This window comes from Haliotis cracherodii, unplaced genomic scaffold (genome assembly GCF_022045235.1).
Source record: "Haliotis cracherodii isolate W230 unplaced genomic scaffold, xgHalCrac1.p SCAF_6, whole genome shotgun sequence".
Taxonomy (NCBI): Eukaryota; Metazoa; Mollusca; class Gastropoda; order Lepetellida; family Haliotidae; genus Haliotis; species Haliotis cracherodii.
This window is the reverse complement of record NW_027266319.1, coordinates 27,939,005-27,963,592: the sequence shown is the minus strand read 5'-3', so window position 1 is coordinate 27,963,592 and position 24,588 is coordinate 27,939,005. Positions and strand designations below refer to the sequence as shown.

At 41.1% G+C, this 24,588-nt stretch overlaps 3 protein-coding genes across 4 annotated transcripts; 1 reads left to right on the top strand and 2 right to left on the bottom strand.

Annotated features, from left to right (window-relative positions):
* Positions 1–3,791: 3,791 nt before the first annotated feature.
* On the bottom strand, positions 3,792–9,361 carry LOC139446345 (uncharacterized). The gene is made up of 6 exons (XM_071227686.1): positions 9,338–9,361; positions 8,043–8,097; positions 6,050–6,209; positions 5,603–5,754; positions 5,207–5,348; positions 3,792–4,074 (listed from the first exon to the last, which is right to left on the bottom strand). The coding sequence occupies exons 1-6, from the start codon at positions 9,359–9,361 to the stop codon at positions 3,792–3,794; spliced, it is 816 nt and encodes a 271-aa protein (XP_071083787.1).
* A 4,507-nt stretch (positions 9,362–13,868) lies between these two features.
* On the top strand, positions 13,869–17,604 carry LOC139444653 (uncharacterized). The gene is made up of 3 exons (XM_071225582.1): positions 13,869–13,929; positions 14,205–14,231; positions 16,931–17,604. The coding sequence occupies exons 1-3, from the start codon at positions 13,869–13,871 to the stop codon at positions 17,602–17,604; spliced, it is 762 nt and encodes a 253-aa protein (XP_071081683.1).
* A 1,895-nt stretch (positions 17,605–19,499) lies between these two features.
* Positions 19,500–24,520, bottom strand: LOC139445668 (large ribosomal subunit protein uL2m-like). 2 transcript variants are annotated; one of them, XM_071226857.1, is made up of 5 exons: positions 24,473–24,520; positions 23,116–23,246; positions 22,482–22,603; positions 20,832–21,080; positions 19,500–20,118 (listed from the first exon to the last, which is right to left on the bottom strand). In XM_071226857.1, exons 2-5 carry the CDS (start codon positions 23,211–23,213, stop codon positions 19,706–19,708), a joined length of 882 nt encoding a protein of 293 aa, XP_071082958.1. In that variant the 5' UTR covers positions 23,214–23,246; positions 24,473–24,520; the 3' UTR covers positions 19,500–19,705. The 2 variants fall into 2 exon arrangements, with proteins under 2 accessions (XP_071082958.1, XP_071082959.1); XM_071226858.1 differs by having other exon boundaries at positions 24,421–24,497.
* Between the last annotated feature and the right edge of the window lie 68 nt (positions 24,521–24,588).

Here is a 24,588-nt window from a genome sequence, read left to right as displayed (position 1 = left end):
TTCAGAACCATACTCGTCACTGTGACGCCATTTGTCTTGCAGCAAGACTGCCAACACCTGCCAACATAAAATGTTCATAATGTTGACTAGTGTGTACATGACTGATTTACGTTTTTGAATTACCGAGACTGTAGTCTCTAGCTGCTACAGAAACCAAAATCCCTCAAAAAATTTCATAGTAATCAAGAATATAATGATGTGAAGTTATTCGTGTTCGAATCCAATATTCGACCCTTGTGTTGTAAATATGTTGTGAAATACCTTGCTGTTAATGTCTAACAATAGTCAAACCTGGAGAGTCTTGGGGAACGGCTGTCCAATATACCAGCATCCGTTCGAATCCAAGATTCACCTTGATGTGTAGGCTCCATATCATTCTCGTGGGTTTCATCAGCGCGCTTACGTCTAAGCTGAGCTCCCACATAAAGCGGGCACCCCATGGCAGGACTCAAGTGTTGTTGAAAGCAGCGTTATTCCCAACTGTTTTTTAACGCCGCTAGGGACGTAAGGTAGACAACTGAAGGTGAAGGTTTATACAAAACATTCGTGTTCTGGGTTATGTTGCCAACCTGGCAACAGCTATGTTTCTCTTATGTCAATGAAGTATTTCTGTACTTCGTAGGAAGAATCAACAGTATTCTTTTGAACCCAAAACATGATACCTCCCAATTCTTTATTGCCATGAAATAATATCCACCAAAAGCCGCAAACTAAGTGACTATTGTACATAATGCCAACATGTACAGTAAACTACGGTTATAACGAACTCAAAGGGACCACAAATTTTGGTTCGTAAAAACCGTAGTTTGTTATTAGCATATATACAGCATATACACAACAAATGGCCGGGACTAGAAACTAAGTTCGTTACATCGATCAGTTCGTTATAAGCGTGTTCGTTATAAGCCTAGTTTACAGTATGTGTATATATTGATCTTTGTTAACCCTCATAATGCTATGTCTTGTAGCCTTGAGAGAAATAAAGTTTAGTACAGGCAGAGTGAACTGTTCGTCACCGGAAACAGCCGATCGTGTTCCGATAGAATAGTGACCAGCATGTGACGTCACATGTAACACTATGACGTCATTTTGCCTGTGTGTGTCGGCCAGTCAACTTGCATGTGTCTCCAAAACGGTGACTAGCCAATCAGATAGAGTGAGTGAAGAAGATAGGATACACACCGGTGAGATAGATAGGTGAGATACAACAGGATATAGAGGATATTGTGTGAAATATCATGTTTCTCTCATCGCGTGACGGGGGAAAGGAGATATTTTCACCACGAATAAAAATATCTACTTTCCCCGTCACGAGATGAGAGAAACATGATATGTAAAGAGACACATGGACTATACTACTTATCATATACTTTATGTGTATTTTTACCGGCAATTATCATTACAAATGTAAAACCTTTAACCGTAAATTCTCGATCCTAACTAACACACAGGGACGGTTCACCACCCATTGTTATTCCGACTGCAAAAAATGAGTTAACTTAAAATATATACAAAAGTAATACAAATATTTGAGGTCATTACACTTCTTTATCATACATCTGGATATGATTAAATACAAACTCAATTTGTTTTAAATATACTTGAAAGCTACGAGACCGCTGTTGGAAGGTAACACAAATGGCGCTTTGCGAAACAAAGTCTCGATTGACGAGTTAAACGAGAAATTTACAGTTTATAACGAAACATTTTCAAGAGATTGACGAGTTAAATGAGAAATTTACAGTTTATAACGAAATATTTCAAGAAAATAACAAATGGCAAGAAGCTATATTAAATCCGTAAATAACCATATGTCATAACTTTGTCTTGTCAATATGGAACGAACGTGAAAAGAAAGTCAACACTTTGTGTACGGGCTAGACACTTTCGATAAAGGGAGACAAATTGAGGGGAGGTAACACTTGTATGACAATAGTTCCGTCAATGTGTTGTGTTCACTGCAGTGAAATATCAAGTGTTGTGTTCATTGCAATGAAAAATTTCAGAAGTATAAAATAAATTCGCATAATACACAACTGCCGATGGGTATCTCAGACATCGTATCTTTGAATATCAATAAATTTACCTTTTTCAGCTCAAATGTACATTTCAAACATGGTCCGGGTCGTGTGGTTGCAAATTCATTTCATACAGTTTCACAGTTTTCATTGAACCAATTTATTTATACACAACATTACCCAGCCACAGTTTACTTTTTACAAACTGTTGCAGGAATGAGTGATCATAGTTAAATAGACATACTCACATTTGACATCACTTACTTCAATTTTCAATCACCTTAAAAAACAAACTTGGTATACTTTCTTTTGTCCTTCAGTTTATTTGTTTTGGCACATCTTGATGAGGAAATATTTCATCTTCATACTAAAATGTTGTTGGTTTGGTTACGAATGTTGAATTTTACAATTTACGCTAAACACACGTCCTCATCTTTGCGTCTCCCAGTCGTGACGTCACAGTTTTGTGGATCGTGAAGATCCTGGGGTAGAATAGGTCTTCAGCAACCCATGCTGGCCGTGAAAGGCGACTATGCTTCTTGTAAGAGGTGACTAACGGCATCGGGTGGTCAGGCTCGCTGACTTGGTTGATGCCAGTCATCATATCCCAATTGCGTGGATCGATGCTCATGATGTCAATCACTGGATTGTCTGGTCCATACTCGATTATTAACAGACCGCCGTCACATGGCTGGAATATTGCTGAGTGCGGCATTAAACAACAAACAAACAAACACAGTTTTTTTGTGGGCACACTGAATTCCACTACCTCTTATATACCTATGCGCTGCAAAATCTTTATGATATATTTTGAGCTGAATTCTATTTGCGATCTTTTCCGATGATATTAAATAAACTCAAATATGTCTTTTTTGGAATTCGATTTTACACATATTAGCCCCGGTCGGATGTTTGCGATGCTTTATACAGGGGTAGTTAAAGGGACGACATGACGCTGGAATGAAACATTTATTTTGTGACAGTGATTCTGATTCAATTTGTTACAAGTACATTGATAATAAATTAGCTACGTAGAATACCTTTCTTGATGGACAGTGTAAATTATATAGTGAAATAACAGATGATTGCTATAGTGAGTGAGTTAAAATTTAACGTCGCATAGGCATCATTTCAGCCAAATAGATGATTTGCTATAATGTATTTCATAAGAGATAGACCCGTGAAGATTCCGGGTTAGAATAGGTCTTCAGCAACCCATGCTTGCCGTGAAAGGCGACTATGCTTGTCGTAAAAGGCGACTAACGGGATCGGGTGGTCAGGTTCGCTGACTTGGTTGATGCATGTCATCGATCCCAATTGCGTGGATCGATGCTCATGATATTAATCACTGGATTGTCTGGTCCAGACTCGATTATTTACAGACCGCCGTCATATAGCTGGAATATTGCTGAATGCAGCGTTCAACAACAAACCAACAATAAGAGATAATTAGGATGTGATCAAAGTAAGACGTTTGAATCGATGTATTTCTGTGTCACAAATTTCGGGCAGGTTGTCAGTTGAATGTCTGAGGAGATACAGATATCTTACTACAACCACAACAGTGAGGAGACTGACGATATGTCTTTATACGTCACAGTGCCCGTATCGCCAGCTCTCCATAAGCCATGACGTGGTGACGAAGTTGCGTCAGATGTACTTCAAATGACGGGACGTCATGTGGAGATAATAGGCATTCGTCACTCTGCGTTACGTTACGATTCCTCTGTCACATAATTCCGAATGTGCAAGTGAGCGTGACCATAACGAGGGTTAGAAATCCACCCCAACGTCGTTGATCATGAGGACGACCAACATTCCTAGAAAGAGGTGATATGAGTTGGAGGCGAAACCTGCCCCTGACGATATCTTGTAAGATGGTAGGTGTTCGTAACCGCTGATAGCGTGCTTGAAACGTACTTGGGGGCCCATACAGGCGTCGACGGCTCGTCTGGAGAGGAGTCTCTGCATGATTTCCAGGAACAACACACCTGGCTCGTGCCCACAGGTGCGTGTCACTGACTTGAAACCACAGGCCATCAGGTCCTCGATCGTCCTGTTAGGAGATGTGTACATATATTTTCAAAACCCACGGTAACTGTGATAATATTCACATATATATTACTGTGATTTACTTACTCTCTAATCACCTTTCTTCGAATATTTAATATATATGTGGTGGGCGCACCATCAGACGTAAAACTGATGGGTTATGACATGTCTGTGGTGGACGCACCATGAGACATAAAACTGATGGGTTATTACATGTTTGTGGTGGATACTATCAGGCTTAAAACTGATGGGTATGACATGTTTGTGGTGGACGCACCATGAGACATAAAACTGATGGGTATGACATGTTTGTGGTGGACGCACCATCAGACGTAAAACTGATGGGTTATGACATGTTTGTGGTGGACGCACCATCAGACGTAAAACTGACGAGTTATGACATGTTTGTGGTGGACGCACCATCAGACGTAAAACTGATGGGTTATGACATGTTTGTGGTGGACGCACCATCAGACGTAAAACTGATGGGTAATGACATGTTTGTGGTGGACGCACCATCAGACGTAAAACTGATGGGTTATGACATGTTTGTGGTGGACGCACCATCAGACGTAAAACTGATGTGTTATGACATGTTTGTGGTGGAGGCACCATCAGACGTAAAACTGATGGGTTATGACATGTTTGTGGTGGACGCACCATCAGACGTAAAACTGATGGGTTATGACATGTTTGTGGTGGACGCACCATCAGACGTAAAACTGATGTGTTGTGACATGTTTGTGGTGGATGCACCATCAGACGTAAAACTGACGGGTTATGACATGTTAATTTGTGGTGGATGCACCATCAGACGTAAAACTGACGAGTTATGACATGTTTGTGGTGGACGCACCATCAGACATAAAACTGACGGGTTATGACACGTGTTATGAAACATATATGGCCAGTGTATTATGGGATGTAACACCGATGGTCTGTGCGTCTGTTACCGAGAGCCGAGAAACTGACGACCACTTGCCCCCTACTCGCAGACGACTGGGTCAGGATATGGCAGTTTGTGTTTTATAGCTATTCCTGAAACAGGTGGGTGATGGTAACATATACTGCCTGCTATCCAGACAACTATCCGGAGGTATTTATTCGTGAACTCGACGTAATGAAAAAATACGAACCGACAGTGTCTTCTAGACAACTCCTCTAATGACTCCGTGTGCAGTATGGGGGAACCGGACCGGAACTGACGTCTGCTCTCGAGCAAACACGCGCCTGTGGTGTTCTGGGTAGCGCGGAAACAATCGCTATAAGCCGCATACTCTGAAATAAAGTGAAACTAAGTTTCTTAAATGAATGAGTATGGGTTTACACCAGATTTAACCATATCCAGCTTTAGCCTTTATATATAATGGGATTCACACATTGTACCAATGTTGGGATTCGAACTTAGGTCTTCGGCGTCAATCACCACCAGGCCGCCCCGCCGACATGTTTCAAACGTGACATTGCTATTTTAGATCATCTTTAACACTAATTATTTCAATATGACACAATAGAATCAATAGTGCACTTACTGTGTATGAGTGAGGGGGTATCGCACAGACGAACCACGCCCCTTTTCACCACGCTTTCCACGTATATCTTCAGGTTCTCACGGGAGATGTAATCAAGGGCTTGACATCGTCTTAAGTTTTCTTCCAAGCATCCTTGCCCGTTGAAGTAATGCCTGTAATAGTGTATGAGTGAGTTGGATTTTATGCTGCTTCGAACAGCCAAGTTGTATAACAAATGAGTGAGCGAGTGTGCTTTTACGCCGCTTTTTGCAATATGACGGCGGGGGACACACATCGTACCAACGTGGGGAATCGAACCCAGGCCTTTGGCGTGACAAGCAAACGCTTTAATCACTAGGCTACCCCGACGCCCCCGGTTATATAACGATGTGTCAGCTTGATGAGGGGGAAAAGCCCTCAGTATTGTTCCTTCTGTTGACTCAAGAATGAAATGGTACCAGTACGTACTTGCAGAGCTCCGACACTTTCTGCACATCCCCTGCTAGAAGCATCAGCTCGTTCTTCTCAACACTGCGCTCTGTCGTCTGCAGAATGGGATGGAAACACTGGACCACGTGATCAGCATGGCGACACCCGTCTCCATGCGCAGCCGCCAGAAGCAGTAGTACTGTAAAACAAATGCCCTCCCTGAGTATTAGGTACATGACAGGGGCAAGTAACTCTTACCACGCTCCCAGTTGCATTTATCATGTGTCAACGAAAGTGTACTTCGAAAGGGTTAACGATCGAAAACGAAAACCGTAGCGGTTTTGGAACCTCGAGAAGAATCCTCATTCAAAGACTACCGAGCAGATTGCAATTTGCCCATTGACGACTGGACGAAGGCAGACGATCTCAACGTTCAGTAAGGGCTCAGTCACACATTCAGGATTTTTACTGCCGTTCTTGATAGGACCATTCTCGATTAAAATTTGTCAAAAGTCTTATCAAGATCCTGTGATTCGTGGCGGGAAATTCACAAACAAGCAGATATTGTCCAGGAAGCGTCCCGATTCAGGCGTTTCCAGCCGATTTCGTCCTGATTCTCCCGTTCTCAATCCGAATCTGATCCGATTTGTGTTTTCCGCGTGGTAAAAAAAGACCGAATCTGCCCCGACAGCGTCCCGATTCTCCCGAATGCGATCCGACAGTGAACTGACAAAGACGGTTCGGATTCGGCAAGATCTGGACGAAATTGTCCAGAGTAGATTTGATTTTTGCAGGTCGAATAAACAATATAATTGATGGTTGGACAGGACCTAGAGGGATCTAAAATCATGAAATTTTAATTGTGAGCAACTGAAATGCCATTTAACCATTTTCGCGAACATCTCAGTGTCATCACTGATATTTCATTGATCCAATCAACTACGTTTTACTGCTGTGTTGTCTTTTGCGCTCAATGGAATCTGTTTCGGCGGATACTCAAATCTGGCTGATCTCTTGAGTTAACGGTTTATATTTGCCCTTGCTCAAGGGAACGTTTTAAGATCTGTTTATGCCCTGTAGTCATCAAGTGGCACTTTCAATACGAGTTTGACGAGTGCACTCAAATGTTTTGGTGTTTGTTATACTCGCTGGCGCGGGTTTTTACCATACATTGCGAGGAGTGAGTTAGTTTTCACGCCGCCTTTAACAGTATTCAAGTTATATCACGGCGTGTCGGCTTAATGTGGGAGGAAATCCTGAAGTGATGCAGGTCTCAGACGTTTACCACTGAAACCCACGAGCACGGCTATGGTGCTGACAAACCTAGAAACATAATCGGGGCGAACCGGGATTCGAACCCACAATTATAGGTTTCTCGCGGCGCCTTAAACGACTGGGCCACCCGTGCCCATGCACACATTGCGAGGAGCTACCCCGGGTACACACTGATAAGCATGTAGAAGTTGGAAGACCATGAATACAAGTCCAACCAATACGTGAGATTGTGTTAAAGTTGCACATACCTACTGTAATATATATCTTATGTGTGAGAGAGAGAGAATCAGGCTGGTGCCACCAAACCACATGTCGTGACAAAGAGATATGTCTTGGGTTGAGTTGGCGAGTACTTATTCACTCTAATATAATGTATCGATGACTACAATATTTAAGCTGTTTAATTGTATACTTATTCGAGAATGAACCTACTGCATTAAAAAGACATATCTGGTGCAATTTACCTTCACATCGAATCAAAATTGCAAACGCTTGTTGTCATGATACTAGAAATAGAAACGAAATACACCCACTCCGTTTTAATAACAACATGTAAATTTATTATAAAATATAAAAAAATATATTAAAATATTCCTGAATTATCCGGGTTGAATATCAGGTTACATTAAGCGATTCCATCACAGATAGAAAATTAACAGTGCTGTGCCAAGACATGAATCCAACAAAATATGTAACAAACAAATCATTTGTTAGGGGTGTTGGGGGGTGTACATAACATAAAAAGACGTATACTCACAACCTCTTACAAATCCGGTGGGCATGTTTACAGTGGTGTTCGTCCATTGCTGCTGCTACTTTTATCTCGCATGCATGGAAGTGTTAATCAAGTTGCCATGGCAGGAGGCAGATGGTGTTGTATGTTTTCACGTGAGAATCATGTGCGTCAAAGACAGAAGGCAACGTTAATGATAGACAAACATTTCGTACCAAAAATAAGTTTTCTAATTTATAAATATACATGTTCAAAGATTTAAAAATCCTTAATTTCTTAAATTCCTAGAGCCGAGGCAATCTAGACTGGCAAAATTATTCTGGACTCCATTTGTAATTTAAGTCTTTGAAAGGCATTTAAAAGTGATACACATAAGGAAGAGAATTTATGGATGTCAACTTCTTTATCATGAGTAACACAACGTTTCGGAGTATATGCTTTGGGCTTCCACCGTTTGTGATGATATTACTTTTGTTGTTCTCACAGGTACATATATATATGCTCTCTACCCCATGGCATTCATTCACCTGATGAAGGAGTAAGCATATACTCTGAAACATTATGTAATTCATGATAAAGAACTTGACATTCATAAATTCTCTTCCTCATTTTTAATTTATTATCTAGGGAATAGACACACCCAGACACTTCCCCTGTTGTATACCGTAACATGCCTGCATGTGTCTTCTGATGTGTTGTCCCGCCGTGATATTGCTGGAATATTGCTAAGGCGGCGTAAAACCATACTCACTCACTCACTCTGATGTGTTGTGGTCGTTGTATGGAGCAAGCACTATGTTAAAAGAAGGGGTGCATTTAGTGGTTTTGGCAATTCGCGTTCAGCGTAATTGTGTATATGATCACATGAGTTTGTCTTAGTGTTGTTATGCGTGTGTATACCCTTGGTATAGTCGATCTCCTACATGGAGACACACACGCATATACAAACATGAACACACACACGCACGCACATACCCACACATACACGCAAGCACGCATATAAATGTTCAGCGGCATATTCATAAATTGAATTAAAAGAAAAGTAAAACTCTTGAATAGCTCATTTCAAATTTACTGAGAAAACAAGAAAGGCAATGATATTTTTTCATATAACATCCATGCGATAGGGCAGTTAGACAAGTAGTAGGCACCCCAAACGTGAAAACGTTTTATGGTAGACATGTGGAGGATATCGTCAAATTGGAGGCAACATCGTGTCCGATGTAATTCCCTATTTTGACGTGTACCATATTTTTTTCAGGTGAACAGTTGACTTGTCTTTGCATGTCTTTGGGGCGGATGGAGCAGGATACGCTCACCTCTCCGCGAAAACCAAGTATCATTATTATTTGGCAGTGATTCATAAATACAGAAAACTACGGTTATAACGAACTCAAAGGGGTCTCTAATTTTAGTTCGTAATTACGGTAGTAATCATATATATATAGCATATATACAATACATGTCCGGGACTAAAAAAGTAAGTTTGTTGTATTGATCAGTTCGTTATAAGCGTGTTCGTTATAACCGTAGTATACTGTATCTGTTTATGATATAATCGGAATCGTACAATCGACTCTTGCGATCAGGGAAAGGGTTAGGTCACTTTTAGGTACAATATCACTATATACACAAACACATACACTTCACAAGAATAAGGTTCCCCCTAGGGCATTCCGGGTTTAAATAGGCCCCAGCTGACTATGCAGGTAGTAGGAGGCGACATAAAGATTGTCAGTCATAGTGCTAATCACTAGATTGACCGGTTAAGGCTCGTTGTTAACAAGCCTCTGTCATGTAGCTGGAATAGTGAGTACGTTGTTTAACAACAAACAAACAAACAAACAAACAACAAAACAAGAGCCCTGTAGGGTTTGTGTTGTTCAGTGTATTTAACTTACAACCAAATATGAAACAAATGCTGATCTATATTTCACATATTTAACGACCATTTATACGAAATAGACCCGTGAAGATTTGGGGAAGAATAGGTCTTCAGCAAACCATTGCTGTAAAAGGCGACTATGCTTGTCGTGAGAAACGACTAACGGGATCGAGTGGTCAGGCTCGCTGACTTGGTTGATGAATGTCATCATATCCCTCAATATCAGTCACTGGATGGTCTGGTCCAGACTTGATTATTTACAGACCATTGTCATATAGCTGGAATATTGCTGAGTGCGGCATTAAGCAACCAACAAACAAAATAAATCATACGAAATACAAATTTCATGGGCTCCTGGGTCACATTTGACAAAGCAGGCTAAGGCGTTATCACAGTCGTAAATGAGTCACAGAGTGGGTGGGTGAGGGAGGGAGCCTACTTGTACTAGTCCGGACTTATGCTGGTTTTATAGTGCTAGCCCACTGAGATACCATGGCACGGTTTAACATGAATACCCCACCTATCCATACAGTATCTACTGACTCCTAGCCCCCCAGTCCTTGTTTTATTCCCTTATTGCCCAGGCAGGGTCACAACAAGTACCATGTTTTAACGTCTTTTTGGTATGACGCGGACAGGAGATCGAACGAACTGTTTGATAGGCGTAACAAGTTTACGGATGACGTAGTAGACCCAATTTATGGATAACAACTTCTTTAATTACTCGAAAGGCGACGTTTCGGTATAGATCCTTATACCGTTGTCAAGCAAATTGTCAACGGTATAAGGATCTATACCGAAACGTCGCCTTTCTCTGGCAGACACTCTATCTAATGGACAATCTCAAGGGTTTGGATTGGTCAGTTGAAAGGTCGTACTGACGTGACCTGTAACGGGATGTCTTCAGATCTTTGTTTAGCGGTAGCGAGATCTAATTAATGTGGTTGTCCAAATGACCACGGGTGCGGTCGCGATCGGAGTGAGTGAGTGAGTCAGTCAGTCAGTTAATATTTAACGTCACATCGGCAAGAGTTCAGCCTTATCGTGCCGAGTGTAAGTTTTGAGTGAGTGAGTGAATATGATTTAACGCCGCTTTTAGCAATATTCCAGCAATATCACGGCGGGGAACACCAGAAATGGGCTTCACACATTGTACCCATGTCGGGAATCGAACCCAGGTCTTCGGTGTGACGAGCGAACGCTTTAACCACTAGGCTACCCGACCGCCCTGAACGTTTTGAAGTCCAGAGTAGACATATACGGTTTGATATGTGGCGTTTAGGTTGTAAATAATATACATACCATGTGCAGTTTGTGTTACCATAATAACCCAGGGGACAGAGCCTCGTTTGACAAGCGATCTCAGCGCTATAAATGTGGGAAGTTCAATACTCTGGCTTGGTAGAGTGGGGCTCTGGGTGAGGGTGTTATGCCAAGAAGACGCGTCTTGGTCCCATGAGACTTCAAAGCCGTTTTAATCCGGTTAATCAGGGAGGTGGTCGGGAATAGCCGTGAGCGAGGGGGTAGGCAGAGAGATGGAGGTCTGGACTTGACGCGCTCGTTGTCCCCTCTGTTTGACAACACACTGTTATCGTCCTCCGCCCGCGGCGTTGCCAATGAGCGTAGCCACATCACCAGAACAACGCATCATGGACTGATGGAGGACAGACTCATGCAGCTTTTAAAGGACCAAAGGGAAGCTACGAAAGCCACTTTGAGTGTAATTTTCAAGTATTTTCTCGTCATTTAAATTATTTCCCCGTCATCTCAATTACTTTCTGGTTATTTCAATTATCAATTATACGCTTTTTTATCGTTACATCAATTACTGTTTTCGAAATTTCCATTTTTTAAATAAACATGAAATAACGAGAAAGTAATTGAAATGACGAGAGAAAAATCGTAATTTCGAGTTTTTAAAATAAAACACGAAATAACGTTAAAATAATCTAAGTAACGATAAGAAACTTTAATTTCGAGTTTTTAAAATAAACTTGGAGTAACGATAAAATCTTGAAATTTCGAAGAAATAAATAAATAATTGTAACAACGAGAAATTTTGATTAATAAAAAGAAAATTATGCTGCCAAAGTGGCACCATCAGGGCTTTGGTAGGTAGCAGCGTGGACCACACTGAAGTGCATGTCATGTTTGTATCAACATACAGAAATTGCAAGTGATTACGTGGCATTTGATAGACCAAGAAAAAAAGACCACTGTTTCCTGATTGGCTGGTAAGGGAAGAGGCGGGGCTTCCATTATTGTTAGTGTTTAAATAAGCTGTCTGTGAAGTTATTATTATTGACGAATTTGGTTAAAAGAATCGAGTTCAATATGTCTTCGCGTTTATGGGGATATAAAAGTGAAAACCGGATTTACACAGTATCTATGCACACTGGTTTTTGCGTTATATGTCTCATAAACTCGAAAACATATTGAAGTCACTGATATTTCAAGGCGGGGATGAAATCAACTGTTGTTAAGTTTGATCATGTCTATTTAACCTTCACTAATTCCTGCATCAGTTTGTAAAAAGTAATCTTTGACTTGGTAATTTTGTGTAAAACGAATCTGGTTTTAATGAAGACTCGGGTAAGAAATGAATTTGCAACAACATGACCCCAACCAATGTTTGAAATGTTTTAAAATTGGTGCCCAAAATACACATTTATGGATTGTCAAAGATAAGATGTCTAAGATATCCATCAGCATTTTTAAAATGATTAAATTTTAAAAAACTATTCAAATTATATTTTATCAATTAAACAATGAAGCAGTATTCTTTGGGTGCTGATTAGGCGCTCGAACAGTTCATTTTTAAAACATAATATGGCTAACTTACGATGTTTTCAAATGCATATGATAAAATCAATTGATGGGTATAGTTTCTTTTGCTCCTCAGTTTATTCAAGTGATTGGAAGAAACTCCAAACTGTGATGGACGAGATGGACCTGTCTGTGTCACAGTATCCCGACTGCTGGTACGACCAACCACTTGTATATCTTCTCCGGACTCAAATACATACGGACCACAGTGATATTTCTGCCATATCAGAGTGTGTTGGTCGTACCATCAGTCGGGATACTGTGACACAGACAGGTCACCCGATTGCCGATCGGTACATGGTCTGGTCGGTGTCTTCCAGCTGAATGGGGTACTGGGGATCACGTGATCTCTTAGTTAATCGTGATTGGATGTTGATAAACGCCACAGTCAGCAACACCCCACCTATATCACGGTAATCTGTAAACAATCGGGTCTGGTCCAGACAAACAAGTGACTTGGAACCTCAACTGTCTCAGAACCCCCAAACGTCGAGGGATCTGTTTTACCCAGGTGAAATTAATCAAAGTGTAGCACGAAAAATATCATTTACAATTTATCAGTAACGTTTCAAATCAAAGCCACAAAAAATCCATTGTAATAAGAAATGTCTTTTGAAAGCAGAGTCCATTGTACGATTCCGACTATATCATCAGCAAGTGTTTAGGAATCAGAAGAGAGGGTATAGGCCGAATCCGGGACCCAACCCCCAAAAGTACTCGAATATGTACTGTACTAAGAAAGCGTTATCCCAAATATAACATTTGTTACATTTGACCACTTTCTAAACGGCATTGTGAGTTCATGTAGATGTAGGTGTTCGCGAAAACCTACGTGTTTAATTTAATAAATATACAACATGCAAACCCAATATTTCGACTAATCACCCAGACGCGTTTCTAAACTCCCCCTGAAACATAAGTCACGCCTGTGTGGGTACACTGTCATATTGGGAACCACATCTATCCTAGCAGCACACCTTGATTTGACACATATATCTGAATACTTGACATGTCCACTGTAGCTATGCAGGGTAATACACAAGTAAGGACTACTCCCCGATACCCTGATAAGAAACCTGGGGTATATAAAGGGTATATATACGGGTGGCGGGGTTTGAGACAAAGGGACGCTAGACATCATGAAGATTCTTCTACTTGCATTGATCTGTGCTTTGGCCAAGGCCGGACCCGTTCAAAGAGGTCAGTTACATAGTAATTAATACGTTTAATGTTAAACCAAGATATGAATTCCGAAACATGCCTTGTTAATATATGATGAATGTATATCATATATAAATTTCTTAAACCTCTGCCGGGAAAAGCATACTCATTTAATGTATCCAGTCCTCGGGAGTGGTTTTAAAAAGTCGTGACGAAACCATTAATTTATTTCTAACATTGCCATTTTATCATTTTTTGTCAAGAATATTATTTTTCTTCAAACGCATGTCTTATCGACTTTCTATATGTTTCAGAGAACAGGGCATCAAGCGGCTGCTTGGGTATGTCAGATAGCAAACAGCCTCGGTGTGGAGCCGTGGTTTTATTGGTTGTTAGCAATATTCTAGCTATATCACGGCGGCCTATTACTAAAGGCGTCTGGGCCAGAGAAACGAGTGGTTGATAAGCGTCACCGGGTCGTAAATCCAGTCAAGTCGCGATATAGTGACCGCACCGCTTCCTCTCTCTCTCTCTCTTAATTGTCTGGCTCCCGTCACCATTCGGCAAAGTCCGGCGGTCGCCATACTCTGGTGTTTCTGTTCATTGTTAGAGATTTGGTGACCCGTAAATTATATCTCTATCTGTATAATCGCGTGTATTGATTTGACGTATGTTATCTCGTATATGTATGCAAACTTATTCTGTATTGAAAATGATTTTGTAAATTTGATTTTCACACTATAGCGGGAAAGTCAAGGGCAGGTAATTTGAGGTGGGGTAAAATGGGTTTTAACGTCGCGTCCAAGATTATTGCACTTATATAGCGACGTGCATGTACGCGTGTGTCTTTGTGTGGCTGCTTGTACTAGTGCCGATTTATAGTGCTAGCACACTGAGATACCATGCCGCAGTTTAACATAAATACCCCACTCAGATACAGTATACTTACTCCGAGGCGACCAGTCCTTGGTATAGCCCCTTAATGCCGAGCGCCTGACAGGGTAACAACAAGTGCCATCTTTTATCATCTTTTGGTATGACGCGGCCGGGGATCGAACCCCGGACCTTCCGCTCTCCGGGCGGATGCTTTACCACTAGACCACGGAGGCAGTCGCAGGTAATTTGCGGTTGCGAGAACTACGGGAGTGGATACAGGGGTTAGTGTAGGTTTACCGGAATGAAATCCCTGGAGATGTAGAGGGTGCCAAGTCCCCTGACCACCCGATCTACTGAGCGATGGAACGTAAGGTTTGAAGCGCAGTATATAGACATAGTGTAAAGCTTAAGGTATGTCATATAGGCTGTAAATAACATACATTATTACAACGAATACGTGTCTTTTGGAACCAGGGACACCGAGTCTGACCATCCGATCCTATCAGTTGCCTCTTACGACAGGCAGAAGTGTACTACTGACCCATGATAGAAAATATCAATACAGTTTGTTATTTCCTATCATCGTGTAGATTTTTTGATATCAGTTAACACATACAATATCCACGTGTGTTGTCTGTTTCAGAATAGTGGTTGAATGAAGGAAAAAACACTTTTAAAAAACAATTTAACTCTTGAACCTCGAAATTTAACTGGAATACCAGAAACGGCTTCATACATTATGCCCACGTGGGGAATCGAACCCGCTTCTTCGGACTGACGAGCCAACGCCTTAACTACCAGGCCACCCCAACTTCACGTATGAGAGAACACCGAAAATTTGATATTATAGAAGGGGCGGGGAGGATTAAATTGAAAAAAATTAATTATGCTTCAGGCTGTTGAAGAAAATAATGTTTGCCATAACAAATATATATTGTCACGTGACGATTCAGAGTTCGAATTGGTATTCAGCAACCCATGCTTGTCGTAAGAGGCGACTAACGGGATCGGGTGGTCAGGCTCAATGACTTGGTTGATACATGTCATCGTGCGGCGTTAAACAACAAACACACAAATAAACAAATATAAAAATATATTTAGGCTCTCACTTTTAAGTTTATTTGGTTTTGCAGGTGAAGCTAAATACATATTCAATCTCACGTTTGTTTGTTTTGGATTCGCATGTTAAGGTGACTAAACGTTGCTTGGCAACCTAAACGTGAATCACATTTGAACTTAGATTGCTGCACATCGTGCTTGGCATAACACATTGCACCTGTCTGGAGGTAATTATAGAAATGGTTTATGTACAACATTTATATCGATTAACCTTGTTTTGGACGTGGTTGTTTACACGATAAAACGTACGTCGATTATTTTTGTATTTGTGATTACCCTGTGTACCTTGTCCCCATTCCCTAAAGAAATATAAGCTGGACCCACTCGCCACCATTGATTCGTGCCGGAAGTGAGGTCACCGGCCACGTCTGCCTATTCAGCACCATAGCACAATATTTTTGTCGCTCATTGAGTTGACAGCTATTTTTAGCGTCGCCTATTCGAATCGGATAACTATACATACTTGTTAAGAAGTACCAAAAATAACAAAATAGACGTATTATGAAGTATCTAAGGTAGCCAAAATGGATAGATATATAGATTAACACTCATAAATGGTAATAGCATAATACATAAAATAATAGTATGATCTATGAAGTGTAACAAGACAGGCATAGTATCAACCATTACAGTCTGTAAGTAAAACAGGTTTTTTTGACGTCCCTTTCGGTTTCTCTCATCCAAGCGGGGCACGGGTGGCCCAGTCGTCTAAGGCGCCGCGATTCGCTGTACAGAGTTGCGTCCCTTGGGCACGCCAGAAACCTATCATTGTGGGTTCGAATCCCGGTTTGCCCCGATTATGTTTCTAGGTTTGTCAGCACCATACCCGTGCTCGTGGGTTTCACCGAAGTGGTAAACGTCGGAGAACTGCATCACTTCGGGCTTTCCTCACACATTAAGCTGACACGCCGCGATATCACTGGAATACTATTAAAAGCGGCGTTAAACCCAACTCACTCACTCACTCTCATTCAAGATTTTTTGTACTTTCGTTTAGTATGGCTTTTATATTAATAGTGCTGACTGATTCTCCACTTTGTTCCAGATGCATTTGCCAACATACCTAGTCCGTGCCATAAGAACCCCACCAAGCAGGTCTACTTTCCCCACCCTACCGACACTACCAAGTTCCTTCAGTGCGATGTGTTCGAGCGCATGTACATCATCCAGTGCCCCGTGGGAGAACTCTACAACGCCGCCACCACCTCATGTCGTCCACGTAACCAGGGCACACAAGCTCCTCCTGTAGTCTCCACCCAGAGACCCGTCCAGACCAACAGACCTGGCCTCTCTGGAAACCCTTGCACCCCACAGAATATTGCACAGAACAATATTTACTTCGCAATCAAAGGCGACGACAGCCACTTCATCGAATGCGACCCCCTCGGCAGTGCCAGCATCTTGCCCTGCCCGGCTGGACTCCGCTGGGATCAGAAGGTCGTGGCCTGTGTTTACCCGCCCAATATGACCCCGACCAATAACCCTGTCATCCTTCCTCCAACAACAAAGAACCCTTTCGGAAACTCCAACGCCAATCCGTGCACCGCCGCAGCCCTAGCGTCTGGGAAGTTCTTCTTTCCCTACCCTGATGCGCACAAATTCATTCAGTGTGACCCTTGGGGAGATGTCTACATCAACTCCTGTCCCAGCGGCCTCATCTGGAACTCCCACCTCGAGACCTGCTTTTCACCCTTCCAAGCCGTCGGGGGGAACGTTTAACTGTGTTCAACTGACGCTGGTTTCATATCGCATCTCTGTTTCCTATGCGTGACTTAAGGCCTTGGAGTGCCTGGCCAAATTTTTAGGGGATTGTTTCGGGTATCCTGAAAAATACCATTGTATTTGCAGTCAAATGTGTTTGTATTTAAATTAAATAAAGATTTTTTATCAAAAGTATATGTGTGTGCGAGTGAATGAAAGAAAGCCTTCGGCATGGCCAACGAACTCTCCAGACCTTGAACTTCTTAAGACGCAAATGCATGACCGGCAATGAATGATACCATTTTTCACAATGACCTCATTCATGACCTTGACCTTTGATACACGTCACTGACAAGATAAGTAGTAGTCTAGATGTGTGTAAATATCAAGTTTCATGTCTGTTAAGGTAACGAGAACATAACATAGTATACAAAAACGTACATCTGGGCCATTAGACCTTCAGACTTTTTTCAAAACTAGGTCAATTAGGTCTTCTTCAACATCTGAACCCTGAAGATCCGGGGTATGATAGGTCTTCAGCAACCCATGTTTGCCGTAAAAGGCGACTATGCTTGTCATAAGAGGCGACTAACGGGATCGGGTGGCCAAGCTTGCGGACTTGGTTGATGATGCATGTCCACCCGATCCATTTAGTTGCCTCTTATGACCAGTATACATGTAAGTTGTTGGATACCTTTTCTAGCCCAGAATAACCACAGAGCAATTTCCCATAAATATTTTATCCGTGTAGGGGCAGACAACATCTGAAAGTCTGACGTTGTTTGTATGTGTATGTCATTAGCCCAAATCATGTTTTCACTTCATTGATATAAATCATGAAATTAGAGTAACAAACAATAACTTTTGAATGATTCAATCAAAATTGTATTGCCTTCCAATTGGCTCAAGCATAATCTTGATATAAATAAATATAATTTATATGAAAATATATGAAAAGTGTTTGTAGCCATTAACATTCTTATCCGGACAGAAGTTGAAGTGATTAGGGGATTAAGTTGCAGTTTTTGCTTCATATTATACTGGTGTCAACAACATTACAGTTACCCGTGAAGATCTGGGGTAGAATAGGTCTTGCCGTAAAAGGAGAATATGCTTGACGTAAAAGGCGGCTATCGGGATCGTATGGTCAGACTCGCTGAGTAGGTTGATGCATGTCATCGTATCCCTGTTGGGTAGATCGATACTCATGTACAATCAATGGATTGTCTGGTCCAGACTCAGTTATTTCCATTATTTACTGACCGCCGTTATATAGCTGGAATAGTGCTGAGCGCGGCGTATAAAAACAAAAACAAAAAACAAAACAGCTTCATACAGACAGTGGTTGTGCGGGTTTCCTGTTCAAGAGTGGCGGTTTTTGGTGGTCAACTGCATAAACACACAGGCCATATATTATACAGTATCCTAAATCATTCATTTTGGAGAAGAAAAATGCAAGTACATTACATTGCATTTCAATAGAATAGAAATAACAAGTTACAGGTATAAAATGACGGACAGGTGCAGACAAGGTGTCAAGAGCTGTCTACATGTGGGATTAAACTGGTTGTCAGAGTCACTGCAGCTAAATATACTACAAAAGTACTGTAATACCTGGAAAATGTCAGTGAATTTATATATATTCATATATTTTTAGTTCTATATGCTGATGATTTAATGCTTTTGGGGGGGATGTGGTGTTTAGCCTTCAAAAGAAGCTAAATATACTGCAAAAGTACTGTAATACCTGGAAAATGTCAGTGAATTTATATATATTCATATATTTTTAGTTCTATTTGCTGATGATTTAATGCTTTGGGGGGGTGGGGGTGGGTGGGGTGGGGGGGGGGGGGGGGGATGTGGTGTTTAGCCTTCAAAAGAAGCTAAATATACTGCAAAAGTACTGTAATACCTGGAAAATGTCAGTGAATTTATCAGTGTTAACACTTTTTGCTAATATGTCCAGCCTAGACTCACCTTAGACAAATGTACATCAGCTCCATATAAACTTAAAACAACACAACAAATCTGACATATATATTTAATAAAACATCTTTTCAATTAACATTGATCTCACATCTCACAAAAACACCCTACCATCTCACAAGATCTCATGTCACTACACAGTATAAGTGTACACTGAAGAACGTTCTTTAGGAGGCTTGTTGTAGACTTTAAGTGCCTTAGGTGGTTTGATCTTGCGACCGTTATAACCAGTTTTCCGGTGCCACAATCCACTCTTCGGACGAACCCCGAACCATCTGGCTCGTCCTGCTGAACCAATGATCTCCTTGTCGTGATCCACATTGGACACCCGGCCAATCGTAGCCATACAGTCTGCAGCTACTGCTATTTCACGCTTGGAAGGCAGTCGCAACACACACTGATCGCCAAGTTTGCGGACAACTTGAGCGCTGGTGCCTGCTGCTCGTGCAAATATTCCTCCCTCTCCTGGGAATGTCTCCAAGTTATGGACCAGGGTCCCTATGGGAAGAGCTCCCACTGGATGGGCATCACCCTCTTGGCCTCTCACTGCAAGAATAACAGCTGTCTAAATATGTCCCTGAAAGTCACGTCTATCTATCACTGCATAATTCTTGGTGATCAGGGCCCATTTCCACAAAGCAATCATAGTGGTAAGATGATCGTAACTCCCATACTTTAACATAGACTTATGACTGTTGTAGTGCTACGATCACTTTGTGGAAGGGGGCCCTGGTACTTCACAAATATTTGTTTCTTAAGCAACACTTTTTTTTGAATTAGCTTATAGATTCACCAAACCCAAGAACATGACAAATTGTGTGATATAACCTAAAAAGTACTATTTCCTGAAACTAAAAGACAAATAGGTTACAATCAAGAGAATTTGATAAATGACAACAACAGCTTAATCTCCAACTAACTACAGCAAAATTCAGAGAATGTTTTGAAGCACTATTATCTCACCTCTAATCCACTGGATTTGAAATATAGTTTTGTAAAGTAGGAACAAAAAATAGACAGTCCTACATACTGGGTACATAAATTAGAAATCTAATAGCATTAATCAAATCATGTAAATTTCAAAATAATAACAAAATAATATTCCAAAACCTGGAGAACAAATTGATACCTCAAATTATCACTATGTCACCAAGAACTCTTACTAGTGCATAGGATGTACACAAGTGCTCAGATTAATTTGATAACTTTTACTCAGAAGATGCATGTCGAACCTGTGATAGTGGCCGAATTGTTCTCACCTGCAATTTTGGTTAATTTGCCCGATGTTTTGATGATGTCCCCCGGCTGCATGTTCTGGGAGGCAAGGATGTAGCGCTTGTTGGTGCCGCCCGCCACAACAGCGATGTCCGATGAGCGACAGGGATCATAGAGCACCTCCATTACTTCCTCCTCAAGCGGGGGTCCATCTTTCGGGCCAACGCGCTTGAAGTCAATCATTCTGTATCTCTGCTTGGCACCTCCACCAACGCGGCGATTAGTGATTCTTCCTGCAAATAACACAAATATATGTTAGCTTGTGCCATATCACTATTCAAAGAGGCAGATCCAGGATACTGAAAAAGGGCTCAGTGAACGCTACTTTGATCATATGATCAAAATCACATGGACAGTTTGACACCAGTTGTTGAATATGATATCAGGTGTGTGTGTGTGCATCCCCTCTGGATTGGCCAGTGATAGGTTATACAGAGTTATTTCCCTTACCTACTGAAATGAAGAAGCTCCTTACAGTGAAATGACTTCATCAAGCTTCTCACAGCAACAGCCCATTGCCAAAGCTCTATACCAGTTTTACTTTGACCTACAAAACTAGGGGTCCACAATTACTAAATTCATGGGTCTTTACAGGAAATATTAGGGTCCTGTAAAGTAATGAAATGGTGCAGTGTACTGTACTGTGAGAAATGATAATAACCTTAACTCCAGGAGATATACAGTAAACGACATCAACCAAGTCAGCGAGCCTGACCACCCGATCCTGTTTGTTACCTTTTACAACAAGCATAGTCACCTATTACAGCAAGCATGGGCTGCTGAAGACCTATTAAAATTATTGGTCCCTTTGAGTTCGTTATGACCATAAGTTACTGTATTTCTTGTCAAGAATTTGGTTCAATGAATATTTTTGTGCATAAAATATTCTCGGTAACCACAACCCAATACTAGAAACATGGTTGGCACTGACCCAGACAAATACTTTTAAAAACGTTTTAAATGATGGCCATGTCAGATGGGGTTTAGACGACATGTGAATCTGTGTGATTCTTCAGGGAGCTTACCCTTCTTGGTGTTGAATCAAGGCTTGAAGCCACCTTTTGGAAAGCAAGAAGACTAAGACACTAAAAAATCTGACATTTTCTTGACAAATAAGCCATGATAAAGTGAGTGAAAGAGTTTAAATGCCACGTTGAACAATTTTTCAGTCATATCCCGGTGTGTCAGCTTTAAGTGCAAGATAAGCCCAAAGTGATGCAGATATAAGATGTTAACCACTTTGATGAAACCCATGAGCACAAAAAAATCTAGATACATAATCAGGGTGAACAAGGATTTGAAACCAACGATCAGAGGATTCTGGCACTCCTTAGGAATAAAACTGCACAGCGTCTTGCAGCGCATTAGATGAATGGGCCACCCATACCCATCCAGGATGAAGATGAAAGGGCAAACATAACTGCAAGTGTTACAACTGAAAGAGTAGCAGGATGCCTACAGCCTTATGTTTTTAAACAGGCACAAGATGCTTCCTCCGCAAAGATATTCATGTCACATCACCATGACACATTCAAGTGATAAACAGTTTTCTATGATGTATATCTCAGGTTCACAAACATTCATATACCTCATTTCATTAAATGTGAAAAACATCCTGCATAAGTTTTTCTCACCACTTGAATCACGACCTCCTGACTTGGTTAATGGCAATGGTTTCAAAGTGTACTTATTGAGGTCAATGCCTTGATTGACAAACTTCATCTTGCCGCTTAAGTTGGTGCTGGTGGTGATATTCCTGAAAGTAAACATGCATTAAGCTATAGCTTAGTCTTTGGGATCCATATAAATGAAGTAGTGAGTGAGTGAGTGAGTGAGTATGGTTTTTACCCCGCTTTTAGCAATATTCCAGCAATATCACGGCAGGGGACACCAGAAATGGGCTTCACACATTGTACCCATGTCGGGAATCGAACCCGGGTCTTCGGCGTGATGAGCGAACGCTTTAACCACTAGGCTACCCGACCGCCCCTATAAATGAAGTAAAGGATCAGATAAGAATCACTGTACGCAAATAAAACAAAATAAACCGATGAATTTACACGCAAAAAGTACTTTATTCATCAATATTTAACCATGTTCACAAGTAAAATATTTACGCAGAATTTAGCCATGACCCTTACTCTATGCAAAGAAACGAATCAAAAATCATTTTTAATATTATAATTTTTTTTACCATGTTTATTTAAATTATTAACCATGTTGTTATTCCTTGATTCCAGGTTGAAGTTATTTTCACATGTATCCTACCTCATACCAGCTCCAGTAGGAGAGATCCTCAACAGCGATGACAGCATGGAGGAAAGACATGCTACTGATCTGCCCGCCACCCTCACAGCCGCCATCATCACTTGTGTCGTCTCGTGTGCTGTACTGTATATCTGAAATAAGCAACATCACACATGACACAGGCCATGGCATTTATCTCAGAGCAAAACAATTCCTTTCTGTGAAGAGGGAAAGTGAAATTCGGTTTAACAGAATGTTCAAGATTATTTCACTTATATAGCAATGTACATGCCACGTGTGTCATGTGTGTCTGCTTGCACTAGTCTGGACTTCTGCAGGTTTTACAGTGCTAGTCCAATGAGACACCATAGCACAGTTTAACATGAATACCTCATACAGACTCCGGCCGATCAGTCCTTGTTTTATCCTCTAAATGCTAACTACCAGGCAGGGTAACAAGATGACCATCTTTTAATGTTTTTTGGTATGACATGGCCAGGATATCGAAAACACTGTCCTTTTGCTCCCTGGGCATCCTTTCATCATACTAATAGTGACGTTCCTGGTCATGGCATATGGTAGGGTATTCATTATGTGTTGTCATGCACCTCACTGTCGCAATTGTAGTAGTATATATATGTATAATTATGCAAAGCAATATGCATGATATGTAAACTGGTAAAGTGCACTAAAAGGCTTGCATTCGGCCTACCTGTTCTTATTTCAGAATAAGCTTGTTTGTTTACAAAAGAGAAATAAGTCTGGTCGTGTGATAAGCATACACAATCTGTGTGATCATTGGATCAGAATTCTCTCTCGCGGAATAAGGCGAGCAGAGCTGAGGAAGCTTAGGGATTATCAGCTAGAGTTTACAAACAATGCTTCGGAATGGTCAACATACTGTCCCTTGAACATCCATAAGATTTATCTGGGAGCACTACATTTCACCAGTGTCAATATTCACAACATGCACAACACACACAAAAACACAACACACTGGTAATAATACTAACATGCAGTACGCCCATCACCTCTTACTGACCCTAACACCAGTGCTGCACTCGACCACAGTTTTTCACTACACACAACAAGGCCTCATGGGCCACAAAAGATTGGCAAGATATTTGACTGGAAACATGGAAAAGTGGTGCCTCATGGAAAGTACAAAGAAGTTTAAACCCATAAGTCATAATAATAAGAACAGATTAACAAATTGCAGAAGCTGAGTCAGTAACAGCATGTGCAGGGGCAACAATGCAGTTTACTACTCCCTGTGAAGGCATGATGCTAGTTATCACATAGAGTTAACTTATGCCTTTTGAATACCTAGTTCACTGCTATTTACAAAAATAAGGCAGCTATTGATTGTTCACTTCACCTCCACACGGCTTTCACAAGGACGCCGCCATCTTGAAGTTCATAGGGGCCATAGAGAATGTATAAATGTTAAAGTTATAAAGAATCAATGATTTGTCAAATATATCAAACGTAATA